Here is a 14138-nt window from a genome sequence, read left to right as displayed (position 1 = left end):
GCTCTGGTCTATAGTAGTACACTATATAGGGAACAGGGCTCTGGTCTATAGTAGTACACTATATAGGGAACAGGGCTCTGGTCTAGTAGTACACTATATAGGGAACAGGGCTCTGGTCTATAGTAGTACACTATATAGGGAACAGGGCTCTAGTCTATAGTAGTACACTATATAGGGAACAGGGCTCTGGTCTATAGTAGTACACGATATAGGGAACAGGGCTCTGGTCTATAGTAGTACACTATATAGGGAACAGGGCTCTGGTCTATAGTACACTATATAGGGAACAGGGCTCTGGTCTATAGTACAGTATATAGGGAACAGGGCTCTGATCTATAGTAGTACACTATATAGGGAACAGGGCTCTGGTCTATAGTAGTACACTATATAGGGAACAGGGCTCTGGTCTATAGTAGTACACTATATAGGGAACAGGGCTCTGGTCTATAGTAGTACACTATATAGGGAACAGGGCTCTAGTCTATAGTAGTACACTATATAGGGAACAGGGCTCTAGTCTATAGTAGTACACTATATAGGGAACAGGGCTCTGGTCTATAGTAGTACAGTATATAGGGAACATGGCTCTGGTCTATAGTAGTACACTATATAGGGAACAGGGCTCTGGTCTATAGTAGTACACTATATAGGGAACATGGCTCTGGTCTATAGTAGTACACTATATAGGGAACAGGGCTCTTGTCTATAGTAGTACAGCATATAGGGAACATGGCTCTGGTCTATAGTAGTGCACTATATAGGGAACAGGGCTGTGGTCTATAGTAGTACACTATATAGGGAACAGGGATCTGGTCTATAGTAGTACACTATATAGGGAACAGGGCTCTGGTCTATAGTAGTACACTATATAGGGAACAGGGCTCTGGTCTATAGTAGTACACTATATAGGGAACAGGGCTCTGGTCTATAGTATTACAGTATATAGGGAACAGGGCTCTGGTCTATAGTAGTGCACTATATAGGGAACAGGGCTCTGGTCTATAGTAGTGCACTATATAGGGAACAGGGCTCTGGTCTATAGTAGTACACTATATAGGGAACAGGGCTCTGGTCTATAGTAGTACAGTATATAGGGAACAGGGCTCTGGTCTATAGTAGTGCACTATATAGGGAACAGGGCTCTGGTCTATAGTAGTACACTATATAGGGAACAGGGCTCTAGTCTATAGTAGTACACTATATAGGGAACAGGGCTCTAGTCTATAGTAGTACACTATATAGGGAACAGGGCTCTGGTCTATAGTACACTATATAGGGAACAGGGCTCTGGTCTATAGTAGTACAGTATATAGGGAACAGGGCTCTAGTCTATAGTAGTACACTATATAGGGAACAGGGCTCTGGTCTATAGTAGTACACTATATAGGGAACAGGGCTCTGGTCTATAGTAGTACACTATATAGGGAACAGGGCTCTGGTCTATAGTAGTACACTATATAGGGAACAGGGCTCTGGTCTATAGTAGTACAGTATATAGGGAACAGGGCTCTGGTCTATAGTACACTATATAGGGAACAGGGCTCTAGTCTATAGTAGTACACTATATAGGGAACAGGGCTCTGGTCTATAGTAGTACACTATATAGGGAACAGGGCTCTGGTCTATAGTAGTACACTATATAGGGAACAGGGCTCTAGTCTATAGTAGTACACTATATAGGGCACACGGGGTCTGGTCTATAGTAGTACACTATATAGGGAACAGGGCTCTGGTCTATAGTAGTACAGCATATAGGGAACATGGCTCTGGTCTATAGTAGTGCACTATATAGGGAACAGGGCTCTGGTCTATAGTAGTACACTATATAGGGAACAGGGCTCTGGTCTATAGTAGTGCACTATATAGGGAACAGGGCTCTGGTCTATAGTAGTACAGTATATAGGGAACAGGGCTCTGGTCTATAGTAGTACAGTATATAGGGAACAGGGCTCTGGTCTATAGTACACTATATAGGGAACAGGGCTCTAGTCTATAGTAGTACACTATATAGGGAACAGGGCTCTGGTCTATAGTAGTACACTATATAGGGAACAGGGCTCTGGTCTATAGTAGTACAGTATATAGGGAACAGGGCTCTGGTCTATAGTAGTACACTATATAGGGAACAGGGCTCTGGTCTATAGTAGTACACTATATAGGGAACAGGGCTCTGGTCTATAGTACAGTATATAGGGAACAGGGCTCTGGTCTATAGTAGTACACTATATAGGGAACAGGGCTCTGGTCTATAGTACAGTATATAGGGAACAGGGCTCTGGTCTATAGTAGTACACTATATAGGGAACAGGGCTCTAGTCTATAGTAGTACACTATATAGGGAACAGGGCTCTGGTCTATAGTACACTATATAGGGAACAGGGCTCTGGTCTATAGTAGTACAATATATAGGGAACATGGCTCTGGTCTATAGTAGTACACTATATAGGGAACAGGGCTCTGGTCTATAGTAGTACACTATATAGGGAACAGGGCTCTAGTCTATAGTAGTACACTATATAGGGAACAGGGCTCTAGTCTATAGTAGTACACTATATAGGGAACAGGGCTCTGGTCTATAGTAGTACACTATATAGGGAACAGGGCTCTGGTCTATAGTAGTACAGTATATAGGGAACAGGGCTCTAGTCTATAGTAGTACACTATATAGGGAACAGGGCTCTGGTCTATAGTAGTACAGTATATAGGGAACAGGGCTCTGGTCTATAGTAGTACAGTATATAGGGAACAGGGCTCTAGTCTATAGTAGTACACTATATAGGGAACAGGGCTCTGGTCTATAGTAGTACACTATATAGGGAACAGGGCTCTGGTCTATAGTAGTACACTATATAGGGAACAGGGCTCTGGTCTATAGTAGTACAGTATATAGGGAACAGGGCTCTGGTCTATAGTAGTACAGTATATAGGGAACAGGGCTCTGGTCTATAGTAGTACACTATATAGGGAACAGGGCTCTGGTCTATAGTAGTACAGTATATAGGGAACAGGGCTCTGGTCTATAGTAGTGCACTATATAGGGAACAGGGCTGTGGTCTATAGTAGTACACTATATAGGGAACAGGGCTCTGGTCTATAGTAGTACAGTATATAGGGAATAGGGCTCTAGTCTATAGTAGTACACTATATAGGGAACAGGGCTCTGGTCTATAGTAGTACACTATATAGGGAACAGGGCTCTGGTCTATAGTAGTACAGTATATAGGGAACAGGGCTCTGGTTTATAGTAGTACACTATATAGGGAACAGGGCTCTAGTCTATAGTAGTACACTATATAGGGAACAGGGCTCTGGTCTATAGTAGTACACTATATAGGGAACAGGGCTCTGGTCTATAGTAGTACAGTATATAGGGAACAGGGCTCTAGTCTATAGTAGTACACTATATAGGGAACAGGGCTCTGGTCTATAGTAGTACACTATATAGGGAACAGGGCTCTGGTCTATAGTAGTACAGCATATAGGGAACAGGGCTCTAGTCTATAGTAGTACACTATATAGGGAACAGGGCTCTGGTCTATAGTACACTATATAGGGAACAGGGCTCTGGTCTATAGTAGTACAATATATAGGGAACATGGCTCTGGTCTATAGTAGTACACTATATAGGGAACAGGGCTCTGGTCTATAGTAGTACACTATATAGGGAACAGGGCTCTAGTCTATAGTAGTACACTATATAGGGAACAGGGCTCTAGTCTATAGTAGTACACTATATAGGGAACAGGGCTCTGGTCTATAGTAGTACACTATATAGGGAACAGGGCTCTGGTCTATAGTAGTACAGTATATAGGGAACAGGGCTCTAGTCTATAGTAGTACACTATATAGGGAACAGGGCTCTGGTCTATAGTAGTACAGTATATAGGGAACAGGGCTCTGGTCTATAGTAGTACAGTATATAGGGAACAGGGCTCTAGTCTATAGTAGTACACTATATAGGGAACAGGGCTCTGGTCTATAGTAGTACACTATATAGGGAACAGGGCTCTGGTCTATAGTAGTACACTATATAGGGAACAGGGCTCTGGTCTATAGTAGTACAGTATATAGGGAACAGGGCTCTGGTCTATAGTAGTACAGTATATAGGGAACAGGGCTCTGGTCTATAGTAGTACACTATATAGGGAACAGGGCTCTGGTCTATAGTAGTACAGTATATAGGGAACAGGGCTCTGGTCTATAGTAGTGCACTATATAGGGAACAGGGCTGTGGTCTATAGTAGTACACTATATAGGGAACAGGGCTCTGGTCTATAGTAGTACAGTATATAGGGAATAGGGCTCTAGTCTATAGTAGTACACTATATAGGGAACAGGGCTCTGGTCTATAGTAGTACACTATATAGGGAACAGGGCTCTGGTCTATAGTAGTACAGTATATAGGGAACAGGGCTCTGGTTTATAGTAGTACACTATATAGGGAACAGGGCTCTAGTCTATAGTAGTACACTATATAGGGAACAGGGCTCTGGTCTATAGTAGTACACTATATAGGGAACAGGGCTCTGGTCTATAGTAGTACAGTATATAGGGAACAGGGCTCTAGTCTATAGTAGTACACTATATAGGGAACAGGGCTCTGGTCTATAGTAGTACACTATATAGGGAACAGGGCTCTGGTCTATAGTAGTACAGCATATAGGGAACAGGGCTCTAGTCTATAGTAGTACACTATATAGGGAACAGGGCTTTGGTCTATAGTAGTACACTATATAGGGAACAGGGCTCTGGTCTATAGTAGTACACTATATAGGGAACAGGGCTCTGGTCTATAGTAGTACAGTATATAGGGAACAGGGTGTCATTTCTAACACAGACTGAAACAGTAATTACCTGGCATGGAGAAGTAGAGTGTCACCAGCCACGCCTGATAGAGATAGAGGCCTAGTTCTGTGCTGTAAGGTAATATCTCCTTCCAAATTAATCCCTTATAGATGGAAAAAGAGTCACACATTTCAATCCTCTTTTCTCTTGATCTCTCTCTGACATGTATGGGACGGAGGTAGAGTATGGGACGGAGGTAGAGTATGGGACGGAGGTAGAGTATGGGACGGAGGTAGAGTATGGGACGGAGGTAGAGTATGGGACGGAGGTAGAGTATGGGACGGAGGTAGAGTATGGGACGGAGGTAGAGTATGGGGCGGAGGTAGAGTATGGGACGGAGGTAGAGTATGGGACGGAGGTAGAGTATGGGGCGGAGGTAGAGTATGGGGCGGAGGTAGAGTATGGGACGGAGGTAGAGTATGGGGCGGAGGTAGAGTATGGGGCGGCGGTAGAGTATGGGACGGAGGTAGAGTATGGGACGGAGGTAGAGTATGGGACGGAGGTAGAGTATGGGGCGGAGGTAGAGTATGGGACGGAGGTTGAGTATGGGGCGGAGGTTGAGTATGGGGCGGAGGTTGAGTATGGGGCGGAGGTAGAGTATGGGGCGGAGGTAGAGTATGGGACGGAGGTAGAGTATGGGGCGGCGGTAGAGTATGGGACGGAGGTAGAGTATGGGGCGGAGGTAGAGTATGGGACGGAGGTAGAGTATGGGACGGAGGTTGAGTATGGGGCGGAGGTTGAGTATGGGACGGAGGTAGAGTATGGGACGGAGGTAGAGTATGGGACGGAGGTAGAGTATGGGACGGCGGTAGAGTATGGGACGGCGGTAGAGTATGGGACGGAGGTAGAGTATGGGGCGGAGGTAGAGTATGGGACGGAGGTAGAGTATGGGGCGGCGGTAGAGTATGGGACGGAGGTAGAGTATGGGGCGGAGGTAGAGTATGGGACGGAGGTAGAGTATGGGACGGAGGTAGAGTATGGGACGGAGGTAGAGTATGGGGCGGAGGTAGAGTATGGGGCGGCGGTAGAGTATGGGACGGAGGTAGAGTATGGGGCGGCGGTAGAGTATGGGACGGAGGTAGAGTATGGGACGGAGGTAGAGTATGGGACGAACAAATGGGACAGACGTATGGGACAGAGATGACGTATGGGACAGACAAATGGACATATGTATGGGACAGAGATGGAGTCGGTTGGTAGAGTGTGTATGTCTGTGGAGGCTCGGGGGCTGGAGACAACACGGGTTGTGTTCCAAATGACACACTATTGCCTACATAGTGCACTACTTTATACCAAAGCCCTGGGCTTTGTTCAAAAGGAGTGCACTATGTAGCAAATGTGGTGCCATTTGGGATGCACCCAAGGATGTCATTGGGATGGTGAGCAGAGCCGAGCAGAGCAGGGTGGCGTGCGTATATTAGGCCCTCATCAATATCTGATTAATAATGCAGCAGGCACAGGCTGGGGATTCTTTGGGGCAGGGTTTCAGCCAGCTTGTCATTTTGTAAATTGCATAGTCATCATGGAATGGATGGGTCAGGCAGGGCCTGGTGAGGGTAGGGTTTAGGTGCTGGTTTAGGGATGAGCTGGGTAAGGGTTGGGTTAGGTGTTGGGCTGGGTTGGGTTAAGGTTGGGCTGGGTGAGGGATGGGCGGGGTTAGGCTGGGTTAGGGTTGAGCATGGTTAGGGTTGGGCGGGGTTAGGCTGGGTTAGGGTTGAGCATGGTTAGGGTTGGGCGGGGTTAGGCTGGGTTAGGGTTGAGCATGGTTAGGGTTGGGCGGGGTTAGGCTGGGTTAGGGTTGAGCATGGTTAGGGTTGGGCGGGGTTAGGCTGGGTTAGGGTTGAGCATGGTTAGGGTTGGGCGGGGTTAGGCTGGGTTAGGGTTGAGCATGGTTAGGGTTGGGCGGGGTTAGGCTGGGTTAGGGTTGAGCATGGTTAGGGTTGGGCGGGGTTAGGCTGGGTTAGGGTTGAGCATGGTTAGGGTTGGGCTGGGTTAGGCTGGGTTAGGGTTGAGCATGGTTAGGGTTGGGCGGGGTTAGGCTGGGTTAGGGATGAGCTGGTTAGGGATGGGCGGGGTTAGGCTGGGTTAGGGTTGAGCATGGTTAGGGTTGGGCGGGGTTAGGCTGGGTTAGGGTTGAGCATGGTTAGGGTTGGGCGGGGTTAGGCTGGGTTAGGGATAAGCTGGTTAGGGTTGGGCGGGGTTAGGCTGGGTTAGGGTTGAGCATGGTTAGGGTTGGGCGGGGTTAGGCTGGGTTAGGGATGAGCTGGTTAGGGTTGGGCGGGGTTATGCTGGGTTAGGGATGAGTATGGTTAGGGTTGGGCGGGGTTAGGCTGGGTTAGGGATGAGCATGGTTAGGGTTGGGCGGGGTTAGGCTGGGTTAGGGTTGAGCATGGTTAGGGTTGGGCGGGGTTAGGCTGGGTTAGGGTTGAGCATGGTTAGGGTTGGGCGGGGTTAGGCTGGGTTAGGGTTAAGCATGGTTAGGGTTAGGCGGGGTTAGGCTGGGTTAGGGTTGAGCTGGGTTTTGGTTGGGCTGGTTTAGGACTGGGTTGGGCGGGGTTAGGGTTGGGTTAGGGCTGGTTTAGGCTTAGTTTAGTATTGTGCAGGTGACTCTGTGTGGTGTATTAGAGAGACTATTGGTGCAGTGACTCCTGTGTGGTGTATTAGAGAGACTATTGGTGCAGTGTCTCCTGTGTGGTGTATTAGAGAGGCTATTGGTGCAGTGACTCTGTGTGGTGTATTAGAGAGACTATTGGTGCAGTGACTCCTGTGTGGTGTATTAGAGAGACTATTGGTGCAGTGACTCCTGTGGTGTATTAGAGAGAGGCTATTGGTGCAGTGACTCTGTGTGGTGTATTAAGAGAGACTATTGGTGCAGTGACTCTGTGTGGTGTATTAGAGAGACTATTGGTGCAGTGCCTCTGTGGTGATTAGAGAGGCTATTGGTGCAGTGACTCTGTGTGTGTATTAGAGAGGCTTTGGTGCAGTGACTCTGTGTGGTGTATTGAGAGGCATTGGTGCAGTGACTCCTGTGTGGTGTATTAGAGAGACTATTGGTGCAGTGACTCTGTGTGTGTATTAGAGAGACTATTGGTGCAGTGACTCCTGTGTGGTGTATTAGAGAGACTATTGGTACAGTGACTCTGTGTGGTGTATTAGAGAGACTATTGGTACAGTGACTCCTGTGTGGTGTATTAGAGAGACTATTGGTGCAGTGACTCTGTGTGGTGTATTAGAGAGGCTATTGGTGCAGTGACTCTGTGTGGTGTATTAGAGAGACTATTGGTGCAGTGACTCTGTGTGGTGTATTAAGAGACTATTGGTGCAGTGACTCCTGTGTGGTGTATTAGAGAGGCTATGGTGCAGTGACTCTGTGTGGTGTATTAGAGAGGCTATTGGTGCAGTGACTCTGTGTGGTGTATTAGAGAGACTATTGGTGCAGTGACTCTGTGTGGTGTATTAGAGAGGCTATTGGTGCAGCGTCCCTGATGGTAATGCTAACGGTTGGGTATGTGGGAACCAGGGGCCTCTCTGAGCCTAACCTAACTCTCTGCTCTGCCCTCTCAGTGGGGTACCAACTTGCTGTCTCCCCCTCCCTGGATGAGGAAACAACAACAACAAAGAGAGGGGGGGGGGGAGAGGGGGAGGGGGAGAAAGAGAGGGGGGAGGGAGAGAGAGAGGGGGAGGGGTGAGGGAGAGGGGGGAGTGTGAGGGAGAGAGGGGGGGGGAGAGGAAGAAGAGGGGGGAGGGAGAGAGAGAGGGGGAGGGGTGAGGGAAGAGGGGGAGTGGTGAGGGAGAGAGGGGGGGAGAGGGAGAGAGAGGGGGAGAGGGAGAGAGAGAGGGGGGGGCTTTTGTGAGTGTAATGTTTACTGTTATTTTCTGATTGTTTATTTCACTTTCATTTATTATCTATTCCACATGCTTTGGCAATTTTAACATGTTTCTCAATAAATTCAAAAAGAGTGAGGGAGATAGAACGAGAGGGAAAGAGCGAGAGAGGCCTCCACGTTCTGCACAACACACACACACACACACACACACACACACACACACACACACAGACACAGACGGACGGAGGGACGGACGGACGGACGGACGGACGGACGGACGGACGGACGGACAGACAGACAGACACACAGACACACAGACAAACAAACACACATACACAGACACACTCCCTCCTGAGCCCTCTTCTGTAGACAACAGCTTTATTAATCAAAGGTGGAAAAGGGACTCATGTACACTGTGTTCTGCTCCATGTGAATGAATTAGACTACGCTCCTCATGACTCATGTACACTGTGTTCTGCTCCATGTGAATTAGACAACGCCCATGACCATGTACACTGTGTCTCTCCATTGAATGAATAAGACTACGCTCTCATGACTCATGTACACTGTGTTCTGCTCCATGTGAATTAGACAACGCTCCTCATGACTCATGTACACTGTGTCTGCTCATGTGAATTAGACAACGCTCCTCATGACTCATGTACACTGTGTTCTGCTCCATGTGAATTAGACAACGCTCCTCATGACTCATGTACACTGTGTTCTGCTCCATGTATGAATTAGACAACGCTCCTCATGACTCATGTCCACTGTGTTCTGCTCCATGTGAATGAATTAGAAAACGCTCCTCATACTCATGTACACTGTGTTCTGCTCCATGTGAATATTAGACAACGCTCCTCATGACTCTGTACACTGTGTTCTGCTCCATGTGAATTAGACAACTCCTCATGACTCTGTACACTGTGTTCGCTCCATGTGAATGAATTAGACAACGCTCCTCATGACTCATGTACACTGTGTTCTGCTCCATGTGAATTAGACAACGCTCCTCATGACTCATGTACACTGTGTTCTGCTCCATGTGAATGAATTAGACAACGCTCCTCATGACTCATGTACACTGTGTTCTGCTCCATGTAATGAATTAGACAACGCTCCCTCATGACTCATGTACACTGTGTTCTGCTCCATGTGAATTAGACAACGCTCCTCATGACTCATGTACACTGTGTTCTGCTCCATGTGAATGAATTAGACAACGCTCCTCATGACTCATGTACACTGTGTTCTGCTCCATGTGAATTAGACAACGCTCCTCATGACTCATGTACACTGTGTTCTGCTCCATGTGAATGAATTAGACAACGCTCCTCATGATCATGTACACTGTGTTCTGCTCCATGTGAATTAGACAACGCTCCTCAACTCATGTACACTGTGTTCTGCTCCATGTGAATTAGACAACGCTCCTCATGACTCATGTACACTGTGTTCTGCTCCATGTGAATTAGACAACGCTCCTCATGACTCATGTACACTGTGTTCTGCTCCATGTGAATTAGACAACGCTCCTCATGACTCATGTACACTGTGTTCTGCTCCATGTGAATTAGACAACGCTCCTCATGACTCATGTACACTGTGTTCTGCTCCATGTGAATGAATTAGACAACGCTCCTCATGACTCATGTACACTGTGTTCTGCTCCATGTGAATTAGACAACGCTCCTCATGACTCATGTACACTGTGTTCTGCTCCATGTGAATTAGACAACGCTCCTCATGACTCATGTACCTGTGTTCTGCTCCATGTGAATTAGACACGCTCCTATGACTCATGTACACTGTGTTCTGCTCCATGTGAATTGACAACGCTCCTCATGACTCATGTACACTGTGTTCTGCTCCATGTGAATTAGACAACGCTCCTCATGACTCATGTACCTGTGTTCTGCTCCATGTGAATTAGACAACGTCCTCATGACTCATGTACACTGTGTTCTGCTCCATGTGATGATTAGACAACGCTCCTCATGACTCATGTAACTGTGTTCTGCTCCATGTGAATTAGACAACGCTCCTCATGACTCATGTACACTGTGTTCTGCTCCATGGTGAATTACAACGCTCCTCATGACTCATGTACTCTGTGTTCTTGCTCCATGTGAATTAGACAACGCTCCTCATGACTCATGTACACTGTGTTCTGCTTCCATGTGAATTAGACAACGCTCCTCATGACTCATGTACCTGTGTTTCTGCTCCATGTGAATTAGCAACGCTCCTCATGACTCATGTACTCTGTGTTCTGCTCCATGTGATTAGACAACGCTCCTCATGACTCATGTACACTGTGTTCTGCTCCATGTGAATTAACAACGCCCTCATGACTCATGTACTACACTGTGTTCTGCTCCATGTGATGATTAGACAACGCTCCTCATGACTCATGTACACTGTGTTCTGCTCCATGTGAATTAGACAACGCTCCTCATGACTCATGTACACTGTGTTCTGCTCCATGTGAATGAATTAGACAACGCTCCTCATGACTCATGTACACTGTGTTCTGCTCCATGTGAATGAATTAGACAACGCTCCTCATGACTCATGTACACTGTGTTCTGCTCCATGTGAATTAGACAACGCTCCTCATGACTCATGTACACTGTGTTCTGCTCCATGTGAATTAGACAACGCTCCTCATGACTCATGTACACTGTGTCCCGCTCCATGTGAATAATTTAGACAACGTTCCACCAAGAGGCCTCATGTCAATTATGATAGTCTGGATGTTCCTGGTCAATTTATTTCATTCAAGTTTTACCGTGGTGATGTTTTCCTTTTGTTTTGGGTTTTAGTGACAATTAGCTCAGTCTTTCTCTGTAATGTTGTCACAGACACTGTCCCAATGCTTGTTGCAAAAAAACACAGAGAAAGACCGACATTAAAGTGATCTATCCTCATCATTTTGATCTATCCTCCATCAGCAAGTTATTGTGTTTTAGCTCCATATGTGTTCTGTTCTATGTGTTCTGTCCTATGTGTTCTGTTCTATGTGTTCTGTTATATATGTTCTGTTCTATGTGTTCTGTTATATGTGTTCTGTTCTATATGTTCTGTTATATGTGTTCTGTTATATATGTTCTGTTCTATGTGTTCTGTTATATGTGTTCTGTTCTATATGTTATGTTCTATGTGTTCTGTTATATGTGTTCTGTTATATGTGTTCTGTTCTATATGTTATGTTCTATGTGTTCTGTTATATGTGTTCTGTTCTATGTGTTCTGTTTTATGTGTTCTGTCTTATGTGTTCTGTCCTATGTGTTCTGTTCTATGTGTTCTGTTTTTATGTCTGTTCATGTGTTTCTGTTCTATGTGTTCTGTTTTATGTGTTCTGTCTTATGTGTTCTGTCCTATGTGTTCTGTTCTATGTGTTCTGTTTTATGTGTTCTGTCTTATGTGTTCTGTCCTATGTGTTCTGTCCTATGTGTTCTGTCCTATGTGTTCTGTCCTATGTGTTCTGTCCTATGTGTTCTGTCCTATGTGTTCTGTTAAATGTGTTCTGTTATATGTGTTCTGTTAAATGTGTTCTGTTAAATGTGTTCTGTTATATGTGTTATCCCGGCCTAGACAGTGGTGTTGTGTGGTACAGTAGTTGTAGCATGCTGCCTGGACAAAAGTAGTGCCCTATATAGGGGATAGGGTGCCATTTGGGACAAATCCCTGTGCCAGGGCAGGAGTACTGATGCTCAACATTACTCCCAAATCCTTCCCCTCAACACAACTCAACATACTATACACCCCCATCTCCCCCCCAAACTAACCTCACATTACACCATCCCCCCATCCTCCCTCTCAACATTACTCCCCCATCCTCAACCTCAACATTACTCCCCCAACCTCCCCCTCAACCCTAACCTCAACATTACTCCCCATTCTCAGCATTACTCCCCCATCCTACCCCTCAACCCTACACTCAACATTACCCCCCCAGCACTAACCTCAACATTACTCCCCCATCCTCCCCCTCAACACTAACCTCAACATTACTCCCCCATCCTCCCCCTCAACACTAACCTCAACATTACTCCCCCATTCTCCCCCTCAACCCTAACCTCAACATTACTCCCCCCCCATTCTCCTCCCCTCAAACAATAACCTAACATTTATATCCCCCATCCTCCCCTCCCTCCTCAACCTCAACATTACTCCCCCATCCTCCACCTCAACCCTAACCTCAACATTACTTCCCCATCCTCCACCTCAACCCTAACCTCAACATTATCTACTCACCCATCTCCTCGTTACTCTCCCCCTCGCCAACTTATCTTTCTCCCTACTTACTTTCCCTCCATTCTCCATTCTCCCTTCGGCTCAACACCTCCAACCTAACCAACATGTATCCCCGTCGATCTTCAATACCTCAACATTAACTCACTACTCCTTCTCCCCTCAACTACTAACCCCATCACTCCCTCCCATTCCTCCCCCCATTCTTCTCCCCATTCTCCCCCTCAACAAACCCTAACCTCAACATTCTATCTCCCCACCTCACTCACTTACTCCAACCTCCTCAACTATCAACATACTCCCCCTCCTCCCCTCTCAACCCTCAACACTACCATTTACTCCCCCTTCTCTACCCCGCCCATTCTTCCCTCTTCGCTTACTTCCCGCCTGCCATCCATCCTCCTCCACCCCTCAGAACAACCCTAAAACCACCCTTCAACATCTATCCCCCATCCTCAAAACCTCATCAAACATTACACTCCCCAATTCCATCCTACCCGCTACAACAAACCTAACCTCAACAATTACTCCCCACTTACTACTTCACCCTTCCATCCCCTCTCCCTACCTACTTACTTTCTGTTACTACTACTTACTTACTATACTTACTCTCTCTTCCCCCTTCCTTCCTCCTCCCCTCAACCCTAACCTCACCATTACTGTTACTACTTACTTTTACTACGACTTACTTACTTACTTACTTCTACTCTTGTACTTCCCCACATCCTCACCCTATACCTTCCTCCCCTCAATTACTTTACTCTCAAAAACCATACTTTACTTTATCTCATTACTTACTACTTACTTACGTACTACTAACTTACTTAACTTTACTACTACTCCCCCTTGTTAACTACTTACTTTGACTACTTTACTCCCTCCATCCTGCCGCATCCTATCGCCATCCTCCCGTTTAAAAATTTAAAAAAAAAAAAAAAAAATAAAAAAAACCCTAAACCAACCCCTTCTAACTATCGTTTAGGCAGCTCCACAATGGGACTGAAGGGGAGTGAGTAGGGATGGAGGAGAGCGAGATGGGAGGGAAGAGGAGAGAAGAGAGGGGAGGGAGGGAGGAGGAGGGAGGGAGGGAGAAGGGAGGTAGGAGGGGAGAGAGGAGGAGGGAGGAAAGAGGAGAAGGGAAGAGGAGGAGAGGGAGGAGGAGGAGAGGGGAGGGAGGAGGAGGGGAGAGGGAGGGAGGTGGGGCGTGGA

General features: G+C 46.6%; 1 protein-coding gene across 1 annotated transcript in view; it reads right to left on the bottom strand.

The window, feature by feature from the left end:
* Positions 1-10057: 10057 nt before the first annotated feature.
* Positions 10058-14138, bottom strand: part of LOC120027924 (eyes absent homolog 1-like) — a 63746-nt gene continuing 59665 nt past the window's right edge. The window contains exon 12 of the mRNA XM_038973017.1: positions 10058-10282. Within this exon, the coding sequence (XP_038828945.1) occupies positions 10058-10282 (225 nt within the window). The remainder of the gene's footprint in view (positions 10283-14138) is intronic.

Source organism: Salvelinus namaycush, chromosome 33, assembly GCF_016432855.1.
Source record: "Salvelinus namaycush isolate Seneca chromosome 33, SaNama_1.0, whole genome shotgun sequence".
NCBI lineage: Eukaryota > Metazoa > Chordata > Actinopteri > Salmoniformes > Salmonidae > Salvelinus > Salvelinus namaycush.
Note: the sequence above shows the minus strand (reverse complement) of the source record. Positions and strands in the feature narration are given on the sequence as shown.